This window comes from Martes martes (genome assembly GCF_963455335.1).
Source record: "Martes martes genome assembly, chromosome: 2".
NCBI lineage: Eukaryota > Metazoa > Chordata > Mammalia > Carnivora > Mustelidae > Martes > Martes martes.
This window is the reverse complement of record NC_137889.1, coordinates 47306450-47329775: the sequence shown is the minus strand read 5'-3', so window position 1 is coordinate 47329775 and position 23326 is coordinate 47306450. Positions and strand designations below refer to the sequence as shown.

Genomic DNA, 23326 nt, shown 5'->3' with positions numbered 1-23326 from the left:
CGGAGGGAAGAGCACCTTCAGATGTTGGAGATGTAAGAGATCACAGAGATTCCTTCCCATGGGGTCTTGCTTTCCACCGAGGGACCTTTGCATTTCGGAATCAGTCCCATAAACACATTACATAGAAGCATTACCTACAACCCAAGAACATCTGGAGCCAAGGGCCCCGTGGAGGAATCCACCGCATTTGCTTGCAGCACTCAAACTGTCCACCAGAGGACACCATTGCCTCCAGTTTCCCCATCATGGGGGAAAAAGCGAATTCCCCAAATTCCTTGGGCCTCCACCCAAAGCCTTTGCTTTCGGCTCTAAGCAGTGTTTCAGATTTCTTTTTCAGGTCCAGCCCTTTGCTTTCTTGTTTGGATATTGGCAATTGGGAGTGGACAGGAGACCGAATCAGGAGACTGAGGGCTCCAGAGACACTGACTGTTGGCCATGGCTTCAGTGTGACAAATACGAACGCTAGTGACGCTGGTGGTTGTGAGACGTGTGGAGTGGTTTCCACGCACACGTCCTTCAGACGAGCCTGCCACCCTGCCTTCCTTTCCTCCTCCCTGGGCTCTTATTCAGAGCACCCAGAGGGAAAGTGGTCTGATTGGTTCCTTCAAAGTGAGCGGTTCTGATTCCCGAGCAGAGGTTCTTAACTCTTCCTGAGTTGAGAACTGCTTCCAGAAGGCACGCAATTGAGCTACTAGATGCTGGTTTCGCTCTGCCCCCGACCCACTCAGCAATGGAGGGCGAGGTGCCTTCATCTCTCCCGGCTTCAACCTCATCTAGTGTAAAATGGAGTTCTGTGACTTTCTGGCGTGTAAGTGATAGGAACCTAACTCATATGAGCATGAACAACAACAACAACAACAAAACACCAGATCAATGCAGTTTCTTGGCCCACGTTGCCAAATGGCAGGAAAGCTTAAGGTGAAGCTGGCCAAACCCAGGCCCTTGAGCTCATCCACCACCCGCCCCCCCAACCCCCCAACCCCTGCCCTCCCCCTCTCATCTCTGCTTCCGTTGGAAGCATGTTGGACTTACGTGGGTTTCATGAAACAACTTGGGTTGTCTTCTTGGGCTGGCTGAAACCATGTCTGGCCACCCAGCCACCGGCACCTGAGAATGAGAGAGCACAAGAAGGGGGAATGGCAGAGGGAGAAGAAGCAGGCTTCCTACTGAGCAGGGAGCCTGATGCGGGGATCGATCCCAGGACCCTGGGATCATGACCTGAGCCGAAGGCAGACACTTAACCCACTGAGCCACCCAGGTGCCCCACGAACATTTTCTTGAGGGTCATCCTACCCTAGGGCAATTCCCTTGCTGGTAAGCCTCAAGGGCAGATGTCAACCGTTCCTCATGACAGTAGGGTCTGCAGGGAGAGGGGAGACTGGCCGAGCAATGTGTTTGCCTCTCTCTTCCTAGGCCTCAGCCTGCAGCATGAGGAGTGTGCCTCCGTGGGTCCCTAAACACACTCCAGAAATCTAAAGAAAGTGACCCAGATGGATCCCTCTGCAAGGTGGGTATCGCTTTGCCTCATTTCCTCCTGTCCTTCAGGGTCGCATTATCACCTCTGAGGCAGCAAATGCAAAGCAGAGGAATAGGGACACCCCCCACCGCAGCCAGCTCACCACTAACGCCACCTTGGTGTTGTGTGACCTCTGCTGGAGAAGGAGACTCACCTCTCCTCAACATCCTTGCAGACTATGGATCTCGTAACCTGTCACCCTCTCACGGGATCCTATTCACCACAGCCCTTTAAAGCAGTGGCTTTTATCCCCGGGGGCAAAGAAATGGGGCAAAGCAGCTCTTGGCACTTTTCTGCTTTCCCACCTAATAGGGAAAGAGCGGCCTGACCTGGAAATAGACTTATCCATGCGGCAGGGCTGAAGCTCCCCAGTGGGCCAGGCTGTGGTGCACCTGTAGTCTTGTCCCCCAGGCTGCAGGCAGTGGGAACCGAGCAGTGACATGGAGGGGTCCTAAGACCCTCTAGGAAAAGGACATGCCTCCACCCAGGAAGATCAAAACTGTCAGTTCAAGTGCATAAAGACCAGTAACTCACTCCTGGCCTGGGCAAGTGCACACGCCCGCTGTCCCTGGGGCATGGCGGAAGACTTCCTGATACCAGCTACACCTCCGGGCCTGCAGTGGTCCTCTGCTGGCGACTGTAGCCTCTGTTTGACCTGACCACCCCTCTGTATCCAAGTGGCGGGGGAAGCACACACGCCAGCACTAACTTCGGTCCATACCGCCTGGCCAAAGCTGCTCCTGGGCTGCCGGCTTCTCTTCCCCTTGGCAGCCCCTCCGAGCCCCAAAGGCTAAGTAAGCAACAGACCCCCCACCCCAACAGAGTCAGGATGACTGTGCATCCAGAGGCCGTATGTTCGGTACTCATGCAATGATGCTATCCGGATAGAAATTGACTTCTTCACACAGATTCCTTCTTGCTCCTTAACACTCTTGGCTTCAGGGTCAGATAACGGAACTGTTGACCAAGTTTTTCTTTTCCAGGCTGAGCTGGTAGAAGACCTAGCCTGCTGTCTCCTTTCTCTGTCCTGATGGGAAATGTGACACGACTCACTAGAGCGTCAGGGATGTTGCCTGGTGCTCTCCTTGATCTGGATGCTGACCTGACTGCTTCATGTACATATCTGCATGTAATATCATGTAAATATCATGTAAATATCTGCAAGATATTTCTGCATGATACCCAGCTGGTAACCACTCCTATTTGCCAGAAGAAGTAACTTAGGCCAGGAGAGGCTAAGAACCTGCACCTCACAGGGGCGGAACTGGGATTTATACTGGGCTTCTTGGAGCCCAGATCCCACCCTGCAGCCTCCTACCCGCCGTTTCTTCGCAGTTATCTCCTACGTGGACCCCCTTCTCTTGCTTCCCTCTCGCTGGGTCAGCCCTGGAACTGGCTTCCTGACTCCCTTCTTGCACCTGTCACTGTTTCCACGAGCACTTTTTTTTTTTAAATTTTATTTAAATTCCTGTTAGTTAACATACAGTGTAGTATTAGTTTCAGACGTACAATACAGTGATTCAGCATTTCCACACGCCACCCAGCGCTCATCACAGCAAGGGCACTCCTTAATCCCCATTATCTATCTCACCCATCCCCCACCCACCTCCACTCCGATAACCATCAGTTCATTCTCTGGAGTTAGTGTATTTCTTGGTTGCCTCCCTCTCTCCTTTTTCCCCCTTTGCTAGTTTGTTTTCTTTCTCAAATTCCACGTGAGTGAAATCATATGGCATTTATCTTTCTCTGATGGACTTACTTCCTTTAGCGTTACGATCTCTAGCTCCATCCATGTTGTTGCAAATGGCACGATTTCATTCTTTTTGATGGCTAAGTAAATATATATATCTACTTAGCCATCAAAAAGAATATATGTGTGTGTGTATGTGTATATATATGTGTGTGTGTGTATATATATATACATATATATATATCTCTCTCACATTTTCTTTACCCATTCATCAGTTGATGGACTCTTGGTCTATTTTCATAGTTTGGCTATTGTAGATAATGCTGCTATAAACATTGGGATGCATGTATCCCTTTGAATTAGTATTTTTGTATTCTTTGGATAAATACCTAGTAGGAAATGGCTGGGTCGTAGTGCAGTTCTATTTTTAACTTTTTGAGGAACCTCCATACTGTTCTCCAGAATGGCTGCACCAGCTTGCATTCCCCCCAACAGTGCACGAGGGCTCCCCTTTCTCTGAAGCCTGGCCAACATCTGTTGTTTCCGGTGTTGTTGATTTGAGCCATTCTGACAAGTGTGAGGTGATATCTCATGGTAGTTTTGAGTTGCATTTCCCTGGTGATCAGTGATGTTGAGCACCTATTCACGTGTCCGCTGGCCAACTGAATGGCTTCTTTGAAGAAATGACTACGCAGGTCTTCTGCCCATTTTTAATTAGCTTATTTGCTTTTTGGGTGTTGAGTTCGATAAGTTCTTTGTATATTTTGCATACTAACCCTCTATCAGACACGTCATTTGCAATTATCCTTCTCCCATTCTGTAGGTTGTCTTTTGGTTTTGTTGATAGCGCTGTCTTTCTGAAACACGGATTCGAAAATAATGACTTCCCTCGACTTTAACACCCTCTGCAGCTGCCAAGTGCCTTGTTGTGTACAGACCCTCCTGTGTGGTGGTCAAGGGTGCTTCCCTTACCAGCCAGACCCTTACTCCTCTGGTCCGCTTACCTCTGGATGTGTCCAGGCCCTTTTAAAGGCCTGCCTTCTCCATGAAGCCTTCCATCCTGAAGCTGCCAGTCTTCGAAAGAGAGTTGAAGAGGCCTAGTGGTGTAGAAGCCAGGTTCTGAAACACTACAGGGGTTCTCAGGACAGCACTGAGACAAACGCATGCTGGGCCTGGGCTGGGGAGGGGTCATCGGCTCCCTGCCTCTGCCCAGCTGCTAGAGGTTCACTTTTATCTGTCAGGTATCTGGGATCCTCGGGAAATGTCATTTGTAAAGGGTCCTACTGCTAATATACTAACATATACGTTACAATGATACAGCAGTAAGAGCATAATAAATACTATCCAGCCCAATTTTCTAATTTTACAGATATGGAATTCCTACTGTACCTGATGGCCACTGTTGGTCTGACACCTGGTATGTACTATCCCTTGTGAGTGTAACTGTCCTTTCCTGTAGGCATCTGTTTCTTCAACTAGCACATAAACTCCTCACGAGCCGGGAGCAGGTCTTATATTTGGTTATTTCCAGGGACTAACATGGTTTAAGAAATGTTTATTTGTGGGCTCCTGGGTGGCTCAGTGGATTAAGCCTCTGCCTTCGGCTCAGGTCATGATCTCAGGGTCCTGGGATGGAGCCCCGTGTTGGGTTCTCTGCTCAGCAGGGAGCCTGCTTCCTCCTCTCTCTCTCTCTGCCGGTTCCTCTGCCTGCTTGTGATCTCTGTCAAATAAATAAATAAAATCTTAAAAAAAAAAAAGAAATGTCTATTTATTATGACTGTTTTCTGCTTAAGATATTTCCCTAAAAACATAAAACTAAAGCCCCCCCATACCTCCCTCTTACTCCCTCCCCAGAGGTAACCACTCCCCAAGTTAGTGTGAATCATTTCTCTGAGTTTTTAAAATCGCAGATAAAAGCATTCTCATGCTATATGACCTATCCTTTCCTGAGTCTCAAGGGTAATCTCAGAGACACGGGGGAGATGAAGGCTGTTTTCCCACGCTTACCCTGTTTCCCAGTTGGATTAGAAGTTTCTAGAGGGCACACAGCATGTTCTATAACTCCCTCCGACACACACTCCTCTCTTCCCAATTCACGGCACAGGCTAACTCCAAGGACAATTCCGACTCATCCCTGTGGAAGTGGCATTGTCTCCTCCGCAGGGACCCTGGCTGGGAATGCTGCCAGCCAGAGTTAGTGTCCCCTATTGGTTCACCACCCAAGATCCCAGGCCAGCCCACCTGGTATGTATCTTGGCTTTGTCACTTTTTAGCTGAGCGTCTGCGGTGAAGTTAGTCAATTTCACTGTGCCTTGACTTCTTCTTCTGAAAAGGGGGGAGAGGAGGGTATAATAGTATCTGTTCAGAAAACTAAGTGAGTTAGTATAAGAAAAGTACTTCAAACAGCACACCTTAAGCGTCCAGTAAGTGTTAGCTACTATTGTTTTGGTGCCAAGCCAAAGATTTCTGTATTGCTGAATGCCACTTGTTTAGAAAGATCTACCTCACTCGGTCCCCTATGCAGTGCCAGGTCCCATTAAAATGGCTGGACATTGAATGGGCCGACCTCCCGCCTTAGCACTGAGCCCTCACTGGAGGGACTGGGTATGTCTGTCTATCAAGACCAGGTATCACCTGGCCTCCTTCCTCTCTTGTTTTCTTTCCACACTTTGTCTCCTGCTTGGAACTCAGACGGCACCAAACAGCTTCCATCCCGGTATGAGGAGATGGCCATCAGGAATGTGCTGGACCCCCACCGGGCCAGAGAGCCTAATTTCTCAGGGGCCTTCAGACAGACTGCAAGCCCCCTAAACCCAGCCTCATCTCTTAGAACTCCTGGTTGGACGGGCTCCTTTGCCACCCCACTCTGCCCGCTGCCTTCCCATGCCTCCTCACGCCCCGCCCTCCCTGCGCCTCGGCCAGCTGGGGTCAGTCCCATCCAGAGGTCTCTAAGGAAGAAGCAGCGTCATGCTTGATTTGACCCATCAGTTTTTCTACTTACCAATCAGCTACCTTCCAGCTCCCACAAGAGGATACATGAGCAGGTTTTCTTTAAAGGCTTTAACCTATCCATTAACACGTCACAGAATTAAAACACTGGCAAGGGGGCTTGGGTTATACCTGTAATGTTTTATTCCTTTTTACAAAATATATGAAATAAGTTAAGTTATAGCAAGTCTCTCTGCATTTTTTTGACTGTTTAAAATATTACATAGTTTTTAAAAAATCACGTGTTTTAGGAGACAGAAATAAAACTGACCTACACATTGAGAGACAACCAAGTTCTGACTTGGTCACTAATGTAGAATTTTAGATGAAATTCAGATGAAAGCCATTTACATTCTCCACAACTCAGTTTCCCCACTTATAAAATGCTGGTTAATGTCTCTTAACACCCAATTCTGTGAATTTTTAAATAGGAATGCCACAGTGCCTCCTGGTTCTGGACGTTTCTCTCTCTAGCATACTTGTTTCCTTGCCTTCCAGATTGTTCTCATTTTGTCTCTTTCCTCTCCCTGTGCCTCTTCAGAGGAGATGGAAACCAGGATAAATACATAAATGGAAGAACAGCTTTGTGGATGCCTATAGAGGCACAGTGGGGTGGTCTGGAAGATTCTGCCTTCCTTCCCAGCAAGACCCAGGTGGTCATTTCCCTTACGAACTGTGAAAACACCAGGACGGCCTTGCCTTCCCTGGGGGCAGGACTTGCCTCAGGCCAAACTGGAATGCCTGGTTGAGTGATTTAATCTCTGCTCAGTGATCCTGGCTTAATTGTCCCAAATAATCTTCAAGAAGAATTTTCAAGAGAAGCTCTGGTCAGCAGGTCTGGAAGAAATCAGACCCACCCTTTATGGGTCCCCAGGCCCTGTCCAGTCATGGGGGTCAGGAGACCCCTCTGGACAGCTGAACAGAGTCTCATTCCCAGAAATCGGCTCTGCCTCCTTCTCCTTCCATCATTGGCCCAGGATACCATCACTTTGGGGCACCATCTGACAACCCACTCGGTTTTATGGGGGGCACGGAGAGCTGAGGGAGTGCGAGAGAAGAGGTCTCAAATTGCTTCCGGCAGTGAGGGGTATGGGAAGGTCAGAGCCTCCCTCCCTAGACAAACAGCCCCCCGCGTGTCTCCCCGTGAGGGCCTCTGTTGAGCTGTTGAGCAGACCAGGCACAGAGGGACCCCGGCCACCCAGTGAGTGGAAAGGGAAACTTCTGCAGACGCTGCCGGGCAGCCCCCGACTCTCCAGAATCAGGCCACCACGCGGGGGGCACAGGGAAGGTGACCAGGGTCACCGTTAGCAAAATACTCCTGGCTTCCCATTGCCCAATAAATCTTCCCCGATGGCTTTGCTTGGGCGATAAGCCCTGATGAGGGGCCTAACAAGGTTGAGTTATTAGCTGCTAGCTGCGTTTCCCTGAACCCTAATCCCTTTTGCCATACAGAAAAGCCTGGGGGGAACACTGCCATACCTAGCCACAGAGTTGGGGGAACAGACCTTAAAAGGCCTGAGGATAGCCAGAGAGAGCCCTTTTGCAGGTCTGGGATTTGCAACCTGAGTGGGCTTGAGAGTGGGATAAAGGGCACAGGCATATGCAAGGTTTAGAGTCCCTCAAAGGAAAATGGAGCAGATCACCTGGGTTCATAGTGGCTCCCACCTCTCAGAGAATCTCCCCCTCTCCTGCATGGAGCTGCTCAGAGACCCCCCAGCTCTTTGCTACTCAGGGGATGACGATGGGGTTTGGATCAGTAGTGGCATGACTTGGGAGTTTGTTAGAAATCCATTGTTGGGGCGCCTGGGTGGCTCAGTGGGTTAAAGCCTCTGCCTTTGGCTCAGATCATGATCCCAGGGTCCTGGGCTCTCTGCTCAGCAGGGAGCCTGCTTCCCTTCCTCTCTCTCTGCCTGCCTCTTTGCCTACTTGTGATCTCTGTCTGTCAAATAAATAAATAAAAATCTTAAATAGAAAGAAAGAAAGAAAGGAAGAAAGAAAGAAATCCATTGTTACGGGACACCCAGACCTACAGGGGCATACCTTGCATTTTAACAAGAGCCCAGGCTAATTTGTGTGCACTTCACAACCTGAGGAGCACTGGTCTGTCCGCTCAGAGGACCGGCCCCTCCCCCCACCCATCACCTCAGGGCGAGTTTTCCTGGGCTCCACACTGCTCTCCTTACCTCTTCCCTCACGCCACCTCTCTCACACCCTGAAGCTCTAGCTCTGTACACTGACAGCCACCATTTGGAAAATTAGAGTCTGACCCATTCATGCCACAGTGTAACCTAGAGTAGCTTAGTGTCTCACCAAACTCACCTAGCATTTTCACATTAACACTTGAAATTCATCTTTTTTAGGGCACCTGGGTGGCTCAGTAGGTTAAAACCTCTGCCTTTGGCTCAGGTCATGACCCTGGGGTCCTGGGATCGAGCCCCGCATCAGGCTCTCTGCTCAGTGGGGAGCCTGCTTCCTCCTCTCTCTCTGCCTGCCTCTCTGCCTACTTGTGATCTCTGTCTAATAAATAAATAAAATCTTAAAAAAAAAAGAAAATCACCTTTAAAAAAAAAGATTTATTTACTTATTTATTTGAGAGAGAGAATGAGAGAGAGAGAGAGAGCAGAAGAAGAGGAGGGCCGGGGGAGAGGGGAGCAGACTCCTTGCTGAGCAGGGAGCCTGATGCCGGACTCGATCCTGGGACTCGATCCTGGACTCCAGGATCATGGATCATGACTTGAGCCAAAGGCAGTCACTTAACCGACTGAGCCATCCAGGCATTCCGCCATGAAAATAATCTTAATGCAAACACTACATAGAAAAATGTAGGGTGCCGAGTGGTATCAGTGGGGTGTCAATGCCTTTGACTCTGGGGGCAGGTTCCCACGTCCAGGCTCACCTTATAGAGGGTGGTTTAATTCATCCCTTTGCCCCTCTTTTCAGTGCCTCGGCCTATAATGCTCCCGCAAGAGCAGAGAGAGAGAGAAGCTGGGGAATAGGGTAGGAGGGTAAAGATTCTGGAAGAGGCCAAAGAAGATGCTGGAACCAGGGGCTACATGGTTATTAACACCTGCTATGTGCCTAAGGCATGGGCTGCTGGGGAAGGCCCTGGCTTTGGAACTGGACGAAGCTGGGTTAGCTCTGAGAACCTGGGCATATTACCTTCAGTCTCTGAGCTTCAGTATCCTTATCCGTAAAAAATGACCCCTGGGGGGTTTAGTGCAGATTAAATATCTATAGTGAGCTAGCCCAGAGTGAGCAGTCAGTGTCTGCCCATTTGCTCCCCATTTTCCCCACTGTGTGCAGGAAAAGGAGGAGCTGAGACATGGCCTTGACCTTCAATAAGGCTAAGATAAAACCCGTACACATGCAATGATAAAATACTTCAAGGCAACAGAGGGTTAAATGCTCAACCGAGCAGCAGAGCCACCGGGGCGAAGACTGGAGAGTCCTACACAAACTTTTGGGTGGAAATTGAGCCAGTGAAGTTAAACAAGAGACGAAAAACGTACACAGAGCATGCATAGGTGCTTGGAAACAGGGCTGGGCCGGACGTGAGTGGAAACCCTGCCAGGAGGAGTCAGTAGAAGCGGAAGAGTGTCGGGGAGGAGGAGGGGCAAGACGAGGCAAGGAAGCTGGGCCTCCGTGGAAGGCTCTGGAAAGCCGGGATAAAGAGCTGGGGGGTTGCGTTTGTGTGATGCAGAAGGTGAGGTGGAGGAGAAGTGCCCCAGGACTGGACGTGAAGCCGGATCATTGATTCAACACACTCTCCTGCACCTCTCTTCCTCAGCGTTATTAGCGACTCCTAGGTCCAGGGTGCCCCTGTGTTCAGCCTCTTTGCAGTGTGCCCGGAAAAAGCAAATTTGATATATCACAGAGGTGGGTCTAGAACTGAACACAACTAGTAGAAATGAGCTATTCCTGGGCACTCTGCGCATGTCAACCTCTGAGTTCTTCATTAGGAAAGGCCATCTTGGGGCAGATGAGTGGCTCAGTCGGGTCGTGATCCCGGGGTCCTGGGGGGTCCTGGGATCGAGCCCCGTGTCAGGCTCCCTGCTCAGCGGAAAGCTGCTTCTCCCTCTCCCACGCTCCCTGCTTGTATTCGGTCTCTCACTGTCTTGTTCTGTCAAATAAATAAATAAACAAAATCTTAAAAAAAAAGAAAAAGAGAAGAAAGGCCATCTTACTCCTCTCACTAATCCTTAAGGGGGATGCTGTTTTTGCACCCAGTTTGCAAGACAAAACGAAGGCATGCTCTGAGAGGTTAGGAGACTTGCCTCAGGCCCCACAGCTGGAGCCTACTCCATTAGCCACTGACCTCCTTCCAAAAAAGGCAGCCCCCCCCAAGCTGTTCTAGGGTCCTAAGACACACTGGAAGCTGCTTCTAAACAATTCCTGTCCCCCACAAGGGCAAACAAGTCTTTAGTTATACTGCAGGGAGGACATGAGGATGGGGAAACAAACAGGACCCCGCCCAGTAAAGATATGGACCCAGCATTTTCATGTTCCCTTCCAACCCGGAAGTATACTGAAGGCAAAAGTCTGAAACCAACTTCACTGAACTTCCAAGAACATGGAGGAAATTGTTCTCCCACCCCCCCACCCCCACTTAGAGCCTATGGAAGAATGGCTGGTGCTGTACCAGGAAGGCCTGTTTTTTTTTTTTTTTTCGTTTTTTAAGATTTTATTTATTTGACAGAGATCACCAGTAGGCAGAGAGGCAGGCAGAGAGAGAGAGGGGGGAAGCAGGCTCCCTGCTGAGCAGAGAGCCCGATGCGGGGCTCGATCCCAGGACCCTGGGATCATGACCTGAGCCGAAGGCAGAGGCTTAACAACTGAGCCCTCCAGGTGCCCTGAAACATATATATTTTTTAAGATTTTGTTTATTTATTTGAGAGGGGAGAGAGAGAGAGCACGAGCAGGGGTGAGGGGCAGATGTAGGAGGACAGCCTCTCTCAGGGTTAGCTAATTCCTAGGAACTGCAAACAACTTGCCCATGAGCATGAAATGCAAACCAGCCAATCCTGAGCCCATACCCACAGTCACCTCTGTAGTCCTGCTGTCACTCACCAAGCCAATATTCCCCCTGCCCAAATCACTCCAGGGCCAGGCACCAGACAATTCAAGACCACCCTTATAGCCCAGAGCCTGCTGAATTTATCCAACCCTAAGCCTTTTCCATTGCTTCCCACAATAAGCACATAGAGGCTGGATTCCAGACTTTGCCCTTGCCCATCCTGCCCCCAGATGCTGGTGCTTCCCCAGGTGTCTTGCCTCTGCTTCTAGGGATCCATGAGTATCAACTTGCTCCTTCACGACAGTCATTTCTGTGTCTGTGTGTGTTCCCATCCATACTCGCTTGAAACAAATCCTGGGTGCATTTTTTAAAAAGATTTTATTTATTTATTTGACAGAGAGAGATCACAAGCAGGCAGAGAGGCAGGCAGAGAGAGAGAGAGGGGGAAGCAGGCTCCCTGCTGAGCAGAGAGCCCGATGCAGGGTTTGATCCCAGGACCCTGGGATCATGATCTGAGCCGAAGGCAGAGGCTTCACCCACTGAGCCACCCAGGTGTACCCTGGGTGCATTTTAAAACACATTTTGTGCAGGACAATTCTATAAACCCTGCTCCCACTTTGCACTCAGGAGGGTAGGCACAGTGGCAGGTTGGGGTGGGCAGAGGGATGGGAGGTGACACAACAGAAGTGTTTGCGCCAGAACTTTGTGAGCCTGGACCCCCAGGTATAGTCCCATCGTCTCTGGAAACCTCAGCTTCTTGCTGAGATCACCACAAAATTATGTTAGGTGATTCTAAACTCTCAACGTCTTTAGCTCTAAAAGGCTCTTAAATTAAAGGAGCAACATATGAATGCTTATGCTGTAAGAAGAAGTTGGAAAGAAGAAACAGGATACAAAATTATACTTATCCTACAATAGACTATGGATGAAAACTGGAAGAAGTTTTTTGTTGTTTTTTAAAAATTTATTTTCCTGTCAGAGAGAGAGAGAGAGAGAGCGAGAGCGCACACACACAGGGGGAGCAGCAGGCAGAGGCAGAGGGAGAAGCAGCCTACTCGCTGAGCAGGGAGCCTGATGCAGGGCTCGATCCCATGGGATCATGTCCTGAGCAGAAGGCAGATGCTTGACTGACTGAGCTGCCCAGGCTTCCCTGGAAGAAGAAAATTTTAATAAAGGGATGGAATTATGGGTCTAAATGTATGTTTCAATTTTAAAAAATGTCTCAAAGTTCATATTAAAGCAGAGCTGGTAATCCTCTCTCCATTTCTGGATCCTTTCATAAATGCCTTTGGATTCATTTCTAGGTGGTAGAAGTCCAGAATGAGTCTAATGGGGCTAAAATCAAGGTGTCAGCAGAGCTGTTTCTCTCCTAGATGCTTTAGGGGAGAATCTGCTTTGTGACCTTTTCCAGCTTCTAGAGGCTGCCTGTGTTCCTTGGCTCAGGCCCGCCCACTTCCATCTTCAAAGTCAACAAAGGTCAGGTGAGTCTTTCTCACTTCCCATCGCTTCTCTGGCTCTGTCTCTTCCCTCCTTCTTGAAGTTGTAAGAACTCTGAGATTACACTCGGCCCACCTGGATGATGCACAGTAACCTTGCCCTCTCAAGGTCAGCTGATTAGCAACTTTAATTCCATCTGTGACCTTCACTCCCTTTTGTTATCCATCTAGCATGCTCGTAAGTTCCAAGGATCTGGAGGGGGACATCTGGGGAAGGGGTGTTATTTTTCTCTGAAATTCTGTTTCATCAAAAGAGGCCTCCTGCCTTTCCTTTGGGTCTTCCCGATTGCCTTTGCTCCTTGTCACCCAGTTTAAGCTGCACAGACATGGTGAAGAAGGGTAGACCTTGCACCGTGATTTGCCTTGGGACCTTATGGTCCCTTATAATGCTGCCAGCCTGGGAGATGTCTCTGGTGCCTAAAGCTGGACTTCCAGCCAGCTGACATTTATCGAGCACCTTCCGTGTGTCAAAATCTAAGCCATCTTTTAGGGACAGTATAAATACGAGGATGACGTAGTCGCCGCACAGGGAGCTCACAGTCTAAGAAAGGAGAGTCCCCGTCCACATAAACATCCCAGATACAAAGCATGAAAGGAAGACCACGTGAAGCGAGGTGAGGAGAAGTGCTGTGAGCCGTGTCCCCATTAGGAAGGGACATCTGAGATCTGAGGTCCTACTGGTGGAAGAGGTGAGCCCAAGCTCAGCTTCCGCTCTACATTTTTAATTTTTTGAAATTATAACTTAGCACAAGAAATTGCTCCCCTGTTCCACTCCCCTGTCCTCTGGATCTGCTGTTTCCTCCTCACTGATCACAGGTAACTGCTCTAGTGAGATACTTATATCCTTTTAGATATATTCTATATGTGAACATGCTCACCAGTAAAATATAGATAACTTGTCACTATTTTTATTCCATAACATTATTTTGCACCTTGAATCAGTCTCTGACCAAAGTGAGGATATTTTCCCAAGTAGTACAACATATATTTGTATATATCTAGGGTAAGTCTCTAAGCATGAAGTAGCTGTGTCAAAAGACAGGCCCAGTTTTCATCTTGACAAGTTGTCCTCCCAATATATGAAGCCGATTTCCTCTCTCTCCCACTTGGTATGGAAACCACTGTTCCTTCACACCTTTCACTGATGCTGGATGTCATCCCTTTTCTTAACTTCCGCTAGTCTGATAGGTGGAAAAGGGGCATCTCAATCTGGCTTTAATTTGCATTTCTCTAATGATGAATGTAGGCAAAACTTACTTTAAGATTTTATTTATTTACCTGACAGAGAGAGACACAGTGAGAGAGAGAGAACACAAGCAGGGGGAGTGGGAGAGGGAGAAGCAGGCTTCCCGCTGAGCAGGGAGCCCGATGCGGGCTCGATCCCAGGACCCTGGGATCATGACCTGAGCCAAAGGCAGCTGCTTAACGACTGAACCACCCAGGCGCCCCCTCCTTTTTTTTAATGCCTGATCATGCTTTAAATCTTTGAGCCATCTGGGATTTATTTTGTTATAAGAATAGAACTTTATTTTTTCCAAATAACAATACTAGTTATTAAATAATTCACATTTCCTCCACTGATTTGAAATCCCACCAAGCTCTAGATTTTAAAAAGTGAAAGGAGGCCACCTCCACCTCCACTTCATACCATATGCAAAAAATAAATTCAAAAGGGATCCTGCATCACCCCAGTGGGTTGAGCCTCTGCCTTCGGCTGGGGTCGTGGGCTCAGGGTCCTGGGATTGGGCAGTCCGCATCAGGCTCTCTGCTCAGTAGGGAGCCTGCTTCCCCCTCTCTCTCTGTCTGCCTCTCTGCCTGCTTGTGATCTCTCTCTCTGTCAAATAAATGGATAAAATCTTTTAAAAATAATTTTTAAAAAAGTAACATATAAAACTTCTAGAAAACAACACAGGAGAGCCTCTTCAGGTAGTAGGGAGAAGCAAAGAATTTTCAGGCCTGACACCAAGAGCAAAATATGTAAAAATAAAAATTAATTGGACTCTACCAAAATTAAAAAGTTTGTGCTGTGAAATACTGTTTAAAAGATGACAAGACAGGGCGCCTGGGTGGCTCAGTGGGTTAGAGCCTCTGCCTTCGGCTCAGGTCATGATCCCAGGGTCCTGGGATCGAGCCCTGCCTGGGGCTCTCTGCTCAACAGAGAGCCTGCTTCCTCCTCTCTCTCTGCCTGCCTCTCTGCCTACTTGTGATCTCTGCCTGTCAAATAAGTAAATAAAATCTTAAAAAAAAAAAAGATGACAAGACAAGTTGGGAGAAAAATCTATGCAAACCACACATTAAACAAAGGCCCACATAGAGAATATATGAAGAATTATTAAAACCCTAAAGAACTGAACAGATATTTCACCAAAGAGGACATGCGGATGGTGAAGAAGCACATGAGATGTTCAATATCATTAGCCATTTGGGAAGTGCAAACTGAAAATATAAGACGGCAGTGAGATATCACTATACACCTCCTACAATAACTAAAATGAAAGACAAGGATAATTCTAGATGCTAATGAGGATATGGACAAACTGAAACCCTCAAATATTGCTGATGGAAATATAAAATGGCACAATCACTCTGGAAAACAGGTTAGCAGTCTCTTAAAAAACTAAACATTCAATGACCATATGGCCCAGTGATTGCACTCCTGGATATTTACCACAGAGAAATGAAAACTCATGTTCACACAAAAACTTGTATGTGAATATTCACAGCACTTTCTTTCTTTCTTTCTTTTTTTTAAGATCTTATTTATTTATTTGAGAGAGAGAGAGTGAGAGAGGGCACACAAGCAGGGGGGAGCTGCAGAGGGAAAGAGAGAAGCAGGCTCTCCGCTGAGCAGGGAGCATGACAGGGGGCTCCATCCCAGGACTCTGGGATCATGACCTGAGCTGAAGGCAGATGCTTAACTTCTGAGCCACCCAGGAGCCCCAGCACTTTCATTCATAATAGCAAAAAGCTGGAAACAGATCAACTGTCCTTCAGTAGGTAGATAGTTGAACACACTCTAGTGGGTCCATACAGTAGAATACTATTTGGCAATTAAAAGTATAAGTATCAATACAATCTCAGTGGAACTCAGGGGCATCGTGCTTAATGATGAAAGCCAATTCCAAAAGGTTACATACCATATGATGTTTGATTTCATTCTCTGAAATGGTAACATTCTCTGAATGATAAACCTATAGAGATAAAGAACAGATTAGTGGTTGGCAGGGGTCAGAGATGGAGAGAAGGGGCTTGGATACACAAATACAAAGAGGTAGCTCAGGAAGTTCTTTTTTTTTTTTTAAGATTTTGTTTATTTATTTGACAGAGAGAGACACAGCGAAAGAGGGAACAGAAGCAGAGGGAGAGGGAAAAGGATGCTTCCTGCTGAGCAGGGAGCCCGATGCGGGGCTCGATCCCAGGAGCCTGGGATCGTGACCTGAGCAGAAGGCAGACGCTCATGGACTGAGCCACCCAGGTGCCCCGGAGGAAGTTCTTTTGTGGTGATAGACCAATTTTGTATCTTGATGGTGGCATTACAAGAATCTATGCCTGTGATAAAATTGCATAGAACTATAAACACACATATAAATGAATGCAGGTTTTGAAAATGAAAATAAACTCTGTAGTATAGTTAACAGTATTGTACTGAGGTCGATGTCCTGGTTTTTACATTGTACTGCAGTTAGATAATATGTCATCATTGGGCGAAATTGGGGGTACTAATTCCACAAACTCCCGATAATCTAAAAAATGTTTAAAATATGTTTTGAAATGAAAAAAAAAATGAAAGAAGAAAATCACCTTTGCCAAAGATCTTCCCACCGTACATGGCACGTCTCTTTGGTTGCTTTATCCACAAGAACCTACTCCCTCTCTCTCCTCCCCAGACACACAACATGACATCCTTTTGAAGTTTCCAGTGGAATGCAAGTTGCCTTAGACTAGGAGGTACAGGAAAGTTGCATATATGAAAATAGTTCAAAAGAACACCAGCATATCAGATTCACCAAGTTAATATTTAACCAGTTCATTTTATCACATGGGATCTATCTCTCCATCTCTATCACTGTTTCAGAATCATGTGATGGTAAGTTTCATCCATCCTGAGCCTCTGCCCCTAAGTACTTTAATGTTTATTTCCTAAGAACATTCTCTTACACACTCACAGTACTGTTAACTTCAGTAAATTTAAACACTGAGTCAATACTTTAATCCATGGTTCCTATTCCACTTTTATCAATGGCCCCAGTGACATCGCGCACATAATGGAGCCTGTCGACCGTGTCTTTGAAAGCCTTGGTAGATCCCGTCTGCTACCAATCTCTCCTCCTCACGAGGACCTCGGAATTCGCATCTGTAAACTGGGATCTAGTCATCCCCCCACCCTTTGTGAGCAAAGGCGCTGTTAACAGTCTACGCGAGCTAAACGGAGTATCTCTCTTCTGCATCATTATTCCCCAGAGGGTCTAAACTTTCGTCGTGGGTCGGAGCTGGAATTTAGGGAGGAATCCTTCAAAGAGGTGACGGAGACCGTGCGAGGGACTCCCCTTTCCACCCCCCTCACCTGGAGCGCGGGCGGCCAATCGGCGGCGCGCCCCGGACCCGGCGGCCAATGGGAGGGCGGCGCGGCGCGCTCCCCCAGGGCTATAAGTGCGCCGGGGCGGCGGAAAGTGAAAGTGGTGCGGACGCCGAGGACGCCGCTGACGCCGCCGGCCTGCAGCCGAGCCGAGGGGATGCTCAGGGCTCCCGCGCCGCGGCCCGGGGAGGCGGGGGCGGCCACCCAGTCCAAGCCGCTCACCTCCTTCCTCATCCAGGACATCCTGCGGGACGGCTCGGAGAGGCGCGGCGGCCACACGAGCAGCCCGCAGCCCCCGCGCCAGCCGGACCCGCCGCGAAACCAGGAGCCGGAGCCGGAGCGAGGAAGAGGCGGCGCCGGGGCGCCCGAGGATGAGTGGAGCGCCCGGCCCGGCGCCGCGCAGGAGGCCGACGCGCCCGCGGAGGGCGAGCCAGGTGAGCCGGCGGCGAGGCTGCGGCGGCCGGGCTGGGCCAGGGTGCGGTCCCAGAGGAGGGGCGGGCCGGCCTGCGGGCTGCACCGGCGCGAGGCCTCGGAGCTCCGGCTGCAGGGATGCGGGGCCCCGCGGCGACAGGCCAAGGGACCTCACCTCCTCCCGCCGCGGGCGCGCCTCGGAAATCAACCCTGAGCCCCACCGTCAGGGTGGCGCAGGATTTGTACCTGGGCTGGACTCGCCGGGCACCGAGCTCTCTGCTCCGCGGGCGCTGGCTCCCGGGGCTCCAGAGCGAGCGCACACGCGGCGCCCCGAACCCCAGCGTCCCAGGTTAAGACACCGCCACGCGCTGCCAGCCCCCGCGGGACCCTCGATCCGCGCCCGCCCCGCGCAACCTCTTCGCTGTTACAGTTATATGTAACAAGTAACTGATGAGGGTTTGACAAGCGAAGACTCCCTCGGCTTCCCAACTCCACGGGCAGTAAAGCTGCATTCTGAAGGTCCCTGCGGCCTTCAGGAAATAGAACACCGTTAGAACGTTTAGAGCAGATTTCTTTCCTTGTCCTGTCACTTCGGATGAGGTGCCCTAACAGCTTGTTTAGAAAAAAAAAAGGGGGCCTAAAGCCAGAGAAGGAACTTGCCCTTTGCCTGCACCGCCTTTCCTATAACACAAACCCTCTCCCGACACCCAAAAGTTGATGCTCATGCCTTTGGGTCCTGCTTTACCAGCAGCCTGATTTCTGTGTCTTCCCTGTCTGGCTTCTCCTCTGGCTTCACTACTCCCACCTCTTCTCAGCGCACACACATCCAGGACCCTAGTGAATTCTCCTGGACGATATGGCAGGAAGCTCTACCCCGAGAAGCTTCTAACTTTGGGTTCTTGATGACTGTTAGAAAACTAATACATAATATACATATTCACTCACTCCCCACTCAGGAGAGTTCCTTAGTCATGTGAAAAAAGTGAAATGTATCCAAGATGACAGTGGGCTGTTTGTTCACTCACTGAAGAGATAAGGGCGGCTTGAATCCTGCTCTCTTCCCTCGAACATGTATAACCTTTCCCTTCCCATCCCTCCTCCTTCTCCTTTCCAGATAGACACTTGGAGACTTACCTGTTGGACTGTGAAAACAGCGCAGACTCCTCACCAAGCCTTCCGCAAACCTCGAAACAGCCGCAGAAACGCTCCCGTGCTGCCTTCTCCCACACTCAGGTCATCGAGTTAGAGAGGAAGTTCAGCCACCAGAAGTATCTGTCAGCCCCTGAAAGGGCTCATCTTGCCAAGAACCTCAAGCTCACGGAGACCCAAGTGAAAATATGGTTCCAGAACAGACGCTATAAGACCAAGCGAAAGCAGCTCACCTCAGACCTGGGAGACCTGGAGAAGCACTCCTCCCTGCCGGCCCTGAAAGAGGAGGGCTCACCCCAGGCCTCCCTCATCTCCATGCATAACAGCTACCCTTACTACCCCTACCTGTACTGCTTGGGGGGCTGGAACCCACCTTTCTGGTAACGCCAGCGCAGATGACAATCCCAAGTGGTCAGACACTGCCTTCCCTGGGTTGCGTCTCTGGAAAGCAAAAGGCCAGGCTCAGGGAGGCCTGAGGAGCAAGAGGCGTGCGCACTGACCCCGCCGGAGACTTGCATGGACACCCCCGATTCTTCCTTGGTGAGCCAGTGAAAGATCTGCGATAGCGAATAATACCCAAATAGATCCCCGCAACACGTGATACGGCACTTTGTTTGCTCTTAGAGACCTCCGCCTAGTGGGGAGGGATAAAATCAAGCACTGTTTCTAGCACTTCCTATGATTTTGTGTGAGTTGTCCCCATCGCCCTTAAGGATGCTGATTCCACTCCACCCTCTTGCGTCACTGAACATCGACCCTGAAAGTGCAAACCTGAAGGGGAAAAGGATGGCCAAGACAAGGGTGTTCCCTCCCGAATTACACTTCACTTCACAAACCTCTCACGGGCCTTGGAATGCGGTCAGGGTTCCTCTCTGTCCCCATAAGAGAGAAGAAGGCAGAGGCTGTCCCAGGGAAGCCTGTCTGCGAGGCACAGACTGGCATGGGAGATGGGGATGGGTCAGAGATGAAAACGTGAGCTGCTTCTTCCTTTTTAAATAACACACCAACCTAAGTATTTACAGGGTGGCCCAAGCAGAACGAGAAGCACTCACTGTGGTTCTGGGACAAGCTATATAAACAGAAGTTGTACTGCATTCGGTGGGCCCGGGACAGAAGACTCTCCGGGTGTCCGAGAACGGCCTGAGGAACCTCTGCATTGCGGCTGGGCGGTTGGGGGGCGGCACATGATTTTTGTTAATAAAGGTAAAAAAGCTTCCTCTGGACCTTTTTGCCCTGGGTCTGAGAATTGGAATGAGTAGTTTGCTGGAGTTTTCAGGCTGTAATTCATACTAAACCGTGACAGATCACATACTTCTCTCATGTAAGCTCCTGCCTTCCATCCTTTTATTTTTTTGTCCCTTTTCCACAACAGTCACCCGCCGAAGGGCTTCTTTTCAACCCAGACTTTTAGTCTGGCTGCACCTAACATACGCCTTCCTTATTTAGCCTGAGATCTGTTTCTCACCCCCCCCTCCCCGAAGCTTTATCTCTCCTGGGTTTAAGAAAAAAAAAAAGTAGGGTAGCGGGAAGATTCTGAATTGGCTAAAAGACTTTTTTTTTTCTTCAAACTAGCAATTCTTATATTTTTTTCCTTTAAAAACGTACATTAAATCCCAAATCCTATTTAAAGATTTGACAGCTCAAAAAGGTCACTGCTGCTTTTATAAGACTTTCGGTGTCTCTGTTGTTACAGTTCAAAGTCAGACAACCCTCTGGGATCCCTGCAGGCCGAGGAGTTTAAGAGGTATCGGGCTTTCACACACGGAGAACACAGGGCAAAAAAAGAGTCGGGCACCACGAGCTGTCCAGTGGAAATGCGGGGTTCGTGGTCAGGGCGGAAAGAAAAGGCAGCCGGGGCCTCGGGGGGCTGGGTCCCTGGCTGCAACCTGAGGGGGGCTGATAGCCCTTGGCCAGCAGGGGTTAGGGAAAAGGAAACCCTTTTCAAAACACATTACTGTGGCATCCATCACCAAACCAATGAAAACACTTCGGGAGCTGTATTTAATGCTCATTAACAATGAGTCCCCTCGTGACTTCAACGGCAATGAGAGGAGACCAAAGGAGAAATCCGGCCACACTTCGCTTTCTACCCGACTGTCTAAGGTGACCCAGCGGAGGGCAGACATCAGAGCAGAAGAAGCCAGTTACTAATGAGGGTACCCCAAAGCCTGGAAATCTCTTGATCCCACTACTTAATTCTGTTTAGTGAGAAACCTTTCAATTTCCTCCTATTAAAAGGGGTGATTTACTGTTGGTGGCAGAACTGCCAGAGTTGATAGAAAGTTGGCCCGTTTCACCCCATTTTCTCCTGCTTGGGCTCCCCATGGAAATACTGTTAGACACTCAGCTGCTGACACCACCAGGGGCGCTGACGGCAGACTGGCCTAGATCTCTTGCTCCTGTCACAAGGCTTTGAAGAGAAGCATTCCGTGCCCACTCCCCGCTCAGTACCCTTTCTCACCCACCCTCTCAATTTAAGTCTTTTCACCTGCCATTCTGCAAGTATTAAACATTTTACCGTGATGTGTGTGTTGTGTTGCCAAAAAAAAAAAAAAAAAAAAAAAAGTCTTTGTTTAAAACTGCTTGGTCTATGAATCCATCTCGCTCTTCCTCCATTGGAGCTCGTTACTCCCCCATCTCCAAACGGGTAGAACAGCACTGGAAGAACTGGTGTCTGGGTATCTGATAGGCGAACTAGAGGGTGCCCCGACCGCCTCACCCCGGACAGCCTCTTTCCATTCCATAATTCAGTCTGGGTTCTCCACCTGCCTAGCAAACTCTGCTCCAGTCTGTAACGTGAAAACCTGTGACTTGAAGTTTAGTAATGAACTCCAACCAAACTTTATTTTTCTAAGTATTTTTGGCAATGTATGAGTGTTTTAAAAATAAAGCACTGTGACTTTATTAGACATCTTTGCGTATGGTTTTTTGTTTCCTAAAAGCTGCGTGCTTTTGAGCTTACCTATTTCTGGTTACCATGTTCTCCCTCCCTCAGCCTGCCTGACTTGAATCTAAGGAAACCAGATAGTCAAAAGCAGTAGCTTACCCAGTGCCCAATGTTGGTTATTCTTTTGTAAAAGCACCGTCCCCCCCCCCCCATTCCTGGTAAATCTGTGCAAGGGAAAGAACTTTCTGCCTTCATTTTAAAAATCATCTCCAGCTCCTGCCCTTTTGTTTTTAAATAGAGAACATCAGGTATTTTCCTATATTTCTGGAAGATCCTGATGGGAACATGGAGAGCACAGCAATACTTCTAAGATTCCCCTTTCTGGGGCACCTGGGTGGCTCAGTCGGCTAAGCTTCTGACTCTTGCTTTCTGCCCAGGTCGTGATTTTGTGGGGGTTGTGAAATTGAGCCCCACGTGGGGCTCCGCACTCAGCAGGGAGTCTGCTTGAAGATTCTCTCCCTCTGCCCTGCCCCCCACTTATAAGCGCTCTCTCTTTCTCTCAAATCTTTAAAAATATTTGAAAAAATAAAATTTTGTTCCATCTCCCACCAGCCCCTCCCACTGCAACCCTCCCCTGGTCCTCTGGTGTGTGCAACTCCCTGGAAATGTCACCTTCATTCAGGGCGGAAAGACCTTTTGGAAGCAACACCTTTGAACTGGGTTCACCAAATATTGAAAATGGGTTTAAAATAAAATATATAGGGGTCCCTCAGTGACTCAGTCGGTTAACCGTCTGCCTTCAGCTCAGGTTGTTAACCCCGGGGGGCTTGGGATCAGGCCCCACATTGGGCTCCCTGCTCAGCAGAGAGTCTGTTCCTCCCTTTCTCTCTCCTTCTGCCTCTCCCCTGGCTTATGCTCACACACTCTCTCTCAAATAAATAAAATCTTTAAAAAAGAAAAAAATATATATATATAACACATCCTTCATCTGCCTGCACTTAAACCCTCATTAAATCCCACAAGCAGGGTGTCTCATGCACCTGATTACCTGAGAGAATTGGTGCCCCCCTCAATCCTTCAAGGAAATAGAAGCTTAAAGAGTAAGGTGCTTACTCAAGGTAAAACATATCATAATTTCAAAGTTTGCTCTAATCCTTTAAGTACATTGTACACACAGGTGGGGCCTCCCCTAGCATGTTCACATCATGAGATTTAACTCTTTGCACAAATCCATAACCATCCTCCCCTCCCCTGGAAGGCCATTAGCTCTCAAATTACAAAGGGCTCTTGCAGTAAATTAACAGATGTGGATTTCTTTTTTTAACCTTTAAAAGTAACTAATCCAGGAAATTACACAAAAATGTCTCATCTCTAGAGACACTTCCCTGCCTCCTCTTCTTTGTCGGTTTTCCAACTTTCCCTCAGTATCCCTACTAATCTCACACCCGTGGGCTTCCAGCAACTCTCCTGAGCATGCCACATGTTTGTGGTAGCAGGAATTCCTGGGCCATCTCCCTCTCAAGTTCCTTCAGGTGCAGACTGCTAGCGTCACTAGCTTTGTCCCTGGTGGTCCCTTTGGTCCTCCAGGGGCCTCCTTAG

General features: G+C 48.9%; 1 protein-coding gene across 1 annotated transcript; it reads left to right on the top strand.

Moving 5' to 3' along the window:
* Positions 1-17437: 17437 nt before the first annotated feature.
* NKX3-1 (NK3 homeobox 1) lies at positions 17438-19224 on the top strand (the record flags this gene model as incomplete). The annotated part of the gene is made up of 2 exons (XM_080797643.1): positions 17438-17714; positions 18806-19224. The coding sequence occupies 2 exons, from the start codon at positions 17438-17440 to the stop codon at positions 19222-19224; spliced, it is 696 nt and encodes a 231-aa protein (XP_080653769.1).
* Between the last annotated feature and the right edge of the window lie 4102 nt (positions 19225-23326).